Genomic DNA, 4,187 nt, shown 5'->3' with positions numbered 1-4,187 from the left:
CTCCTGCCTCTGCCCTGTTGGACCAATCACAGCGCAGCATCCCTGTCAGCCAATCAGCTGCCTGCGTGGTGATGTCATGCAGCAGAGAGGTGCTGAAGCTGAGCTGCAGATCTTCAGAGCTTCAGAGACGACCAGCATCACTGCAGGGTGAGTACACACTCTCTCACACACACTCTCACACACACTCTCTCACACACACACATTTATATTCACTTACATCTCTAATATCTGCACGTTGTGATCTTTATTTCTCTAAGCCTGTGTGCGTGTTTGCAGCTCTGCAGACAGATGTCTTCAGAATGTAATTCATTCTGATTTAATGTTTCCATTTCTGTTCCTGCTGTTGTTTCTGTCTCTGTGTTTACCATCAGTTCAGTCAAAGCTGCTCGCTCTGCAGCTTACTGGCTACAATGACATCATCTCTTAGTCTCTGCACACACACGCGCACACACACACACGCACGCACACACACACACACACACACACACACACACACACACACACACTATATTCTGCACACTTATACATCTCACACACACATATTTATATTCATTCACATCTCTACAATCTGCACGATTTGATCTTATTTCTCGTTATCTTTAAAGCCTCTATGCGTGTTTGCAGCTCTGCAGACAGATGCAAGGTTTCGCTCGTCTTCAGTTTTTAATTCATCTGCAGATTCTGATTTAGTTGTAATATATATGATATTTGTGTTTGCTGCGTTTTTTTTTGTTAGACTTGTCTCTGTGTTTACCATCAGTTCAGTCAAAGCCGCTCGCTCTGCAGAGGGAGATGCGCTGACTGGCTACGATGACATCATCTCTTAGTCTCTGCACACGCACACACGCACACACACACACACACACTCGCACACACGCACACATTTATATTCATGATTTCACATATATCTCATACTTACATTCACGATCTGCCCGTTTCCATTATACTCTCGTTATTCTTAGAGCCTCTGTGCGTGTCTGCAGCTCCACACACAGATGCAAGGCTTGCCTCGTCTTTATGAAGTCCTCTGCAGATTCTGATTCAACGTCTCGCATGTTTCTGTGTCTGCTGCTGCTGCGTCTTTCTAACGTTTTTAGTTCGATTTCCTTCAGTTTTTACCGTCTGTTTCGCTCTCGAGCGCTGCAGAGGGAGATGCGCTGACTGGCTACAATGACATCATCTCTTAGTCTCTGCGCGCGCACACACACATGCACGCGCGCACACGCGCGCACACGTGTGTGTGTGTGTGTGTGTGTGTGTGTGTGTGTGTGTGTGTGTGTGTGTGTGTGTGTGTAAAGGCTGAATCTGCTCTGAGGTTAAACTCTGCAGCGTGTCGTGTCTTCGCTGCTGATTCATTTTTCACACATTGGAATTATTTTAATCTGCTGGAGTCACAGATCGACTCGTTACCGATGACTCAGTTCCTGAAGCTGCCAAACACGACCTGTAAATGAATACTTAACCAGGAGCAGCTTTTTAAAGAAACTCCCCGAGGTGTGAGTCAACGTGAATAAAGCAAGAGGCAACATTAACCAACATTAAGCATTAAAGATTACTTTATATTAAATACAAAAGCCAAAAAGCCAAAAATGCAAACTTTAAAATATTGGATATATATTTATAGCATTGATAATCATAACAAATACAGTAACAAGGCTCCGGTGGAACAGCTTGACTAAATGATGCATTAGAAATGTAAAAAGTGCTTATCCTTTAAAGCCAAACTTATATTTAACATTATATTTTATGTTAGAAATCTGTAGCTACCTTGCACACTTTATAGTTTTTATAATATCTTGTTTTTATGTACTTTTATTAGTAGACTAGTCCATTACAGAGTATTCTCACTCATATTGTATGTTATCTATTTCTTAGATCCTCTACTAATATTCACATCTTGATATAAATACTTTAAGATCTCGTGTTTTTCTCCCATTTTCCATTTCTTTCTTCACGTTGTTTTATGTTTTCCTCAGTTGTTTTCTTTTTATTTGTTGTTGTTGTTGTGGTGTTGTTTACTTCCTGATCCTGTGAGAGATGCCAAAGTGTGTGATTGCCTGAGAAGCGTAACTCGGGGAAAAGTAACGTGTTATAATGTGTTTGTTGTTTATTCTGGATTTATTGTAATATTAATATTAATAATGTGTTTCCTGTGTGTCTCCTCAGGAACAGACTCTACCTCACCACAGTGTCTTTGACAGGAAACAGCAGCACAATGACTCTAGCAGGTAAACATCTTATTATGATTATTATTTATTTTTTTGACAGTCTTTTTATTTGTATTATTATTTTCAAGGTAATTATTTTAAATAATGAACAGATGATTTATTATTATTTGTAATAATAATATTATTTTATCATTAATATTACAATAATCTTATTTTAAATGTATTATCATATGTATCTTGTTTGTTAATGTGACTGAAAGTGTCTCACTCTTCTTCTCTGCCTGTAATGGCTGCAGCGTACCGAGAGAAGCTGAGAGAGCTCCCCCTGGTGTCTCTCTTCTGCTCCTGCATCCTACCCAGAATCACGGAGGACAAGAAGGAAGGTCAGTAACTCTCTTTATTATATACAAAATAATAATATATTCACACTTAAAATGACATTCCCACTTCTGATAAAGTCTTTGCTCAGGGGTGTCCAAACTTTTTTCACCGTGGGCCACATACAGAAAAATATACAAAGGGCTGAGTCGTTCACTAGAGGTTTACTGCCTCATAAGTTCCGTATTAAGTTAGCAAAATCAATCAAATGTAGGTCGATTATGATTAATACTTGAATATGCGTTAAGAAAAAACTGCGTACATCACAGCTTTCCATAGGGATTCATTTATTGTGCTAACAGCTCATCCTTAAAACTTAAGCCTCAGATAGATTAGAACAAGGAGAAATATGAAGGGTCTATTTCAAGGTGGTTATGTAAATAAGTATTTGGGCTTTTTGCTTATCAACTAAGATATGTTAGAAGATGTTTTCAACTTTATTTGACTGAATTTGTTTGAAGAGTGGGCTTATTAACACATGAATACTACTGTGTAATATCTGTTTTCATCTATATTTAAGAAGTACAATATCAGACAAGCACAAGTTTCATTTTTGGGCCATACTCCATTATACTTTCTGAATTGGCTGAGGGCTGATTCAAAATGGGACCCGGGCCGCATTTGGCCCCCATGCCGTAGTTTGGACACCCCTGTCTTAACTTCTCGCTGCACGAGTGATTTATTTATGCATTTTCTATCTCTTTCTACAGCGGGCGTGGTGGACTTGAACCTGTGCAACATCCGGCACATGGAGGTGATCGAGCTGAGCAAGCGTTCGAGCGGCCAGGCCTTCGAAGTCATCCTGAAGCCGCCAACGTTTGACGGCGGCCCCGAGCTGAGAGCAACCACACCCCCCCGCCAGAAGCCCTCTCTGGAGGAGATCCAGAAGAAGCTGGACGCCGCCCAGGAGAGGAGGAAGGTGGGTGGAATAACATCACATTAGTTCTCCAACTCATTTAGTTTGACCCCTTTAAGAGTGCTTTGAGCTTAATGCTGACACGATCACAATAGCGTGTTTCCAGAAATGTATTTTTTGAGGAAACGTATTAGAAAAGTCGATGATAACTGCAAAGAATGAAAATGTGGAAAGTGTTATTTGCGAGACTCGATGCTATATTTGCAGAATAAGTTGTGACATTGAAGTCACATGACTGATCAGCTGTTGGTGCTGACATATATGTGCTTGTCAGCATTTATTGTTAGAGCTGAAATAAAAGAAGATTTTTTTGTAGATGGTTAGATGTCTCCTCTGTTTACTGGAGTAGAGATTAGCCTATAGCGCCAACTACTGCGCAAACTACTCTGAGAGAAGGCCGTTTGTTCTGATGCGAAATGAAAATACCTTTGCAAGAAAGGTTGTGACATAGCAAACACATTCAACTGGTGGACAGAACAATGCACCAAACTAAAGGAGAAGGTGCCCTAGTATCGATCCCTGAGGAACCCCAGAAGTTATTTCACGCTATTACAAGTGGTGACTATCTAAGGAATACAAAATAAAAAGCAAGCAGTCCTCTTGTTTAGGTCTTTTGACCATTGATTGCCATTAAAATCAGCAAAATAAGACCATGAAGAATCTCTTCTATGTTTAGACTGTGTTTGAATGATCCGTTCTTCTGTCAGATCTGATAAAAACATGAG

General features: G+C 40.1%; 1 protein-coding gene across 1 annotated transcript; it reads left to right on the top strand.

The window, feature by feature from the left end:
• The first annotated feature begins 24 nt into the window (after nt 1–24).
• Nucleotides 25–3,694, top strand: LOC104960612 (stathmin-4-like). The gene is made up of 4 exons (XM_010788694.1): nt 25–147; nt 2,167–2,228; nt 2,465–2,551; nt 3,257–3,694. Exons 1-4 carry the CDS (start codon nt 77–79, stop codon nt 3,487–3,489), a joined length of 453 nt encoding a protein of 150 aa, XP_010786996.1. The 5' UTR covers nt 25–76; the 3' UTR covers nt 3,490–3,694.
• Nucleotides 3,695–4,187: the final 493 nt, after the last annotated feature.

Source organism: Notothenia coriiceps, unplaced genomic scaffold (assembly GCF_000735185.1).
Source record: "Notothenia coriiceps isolate Sejong01 unplaced genomic scaffold, NC01 NC01_scaffold00032071, whole genome shotgun sequence".
Lineage (NCBI taxonomy): Eukaryota > Metazoa > Chordata > Actinopteri > Perciformes > Nototheniidae > Notothenia > Notothenia coriiceps.
Note: the sequence above shows the minus strand (reverse complement) of the source record. Positions and strands in the feature narration are given on the sequence as shown.

Excerpts from the sequence above, each read along its gene's own strand:
- LOC104960612 (XM_010788694.1), top strand. The coding sequence starts at position 77 with ATGCAGCAGAGAGGTGCTGAAGCTGAGCTGCAGATCTTCAGAGCTTCA. Across the intron at positions 148-2,166 it reads ACGACCAGCATCACTGCAGG|GAACAGACTCTACCTCACCA; the intron begins GTGAGTACACAC and ends GTGTCTCCTCAG. Across the intron at positions 2,552-3,256 it reads CACGGAGGACAAGAAGGAAG|CGGGCGTGGTGGACTTGAAC; the intron begins GTCAGTAACTCT and ends CTCTTTCTACAG.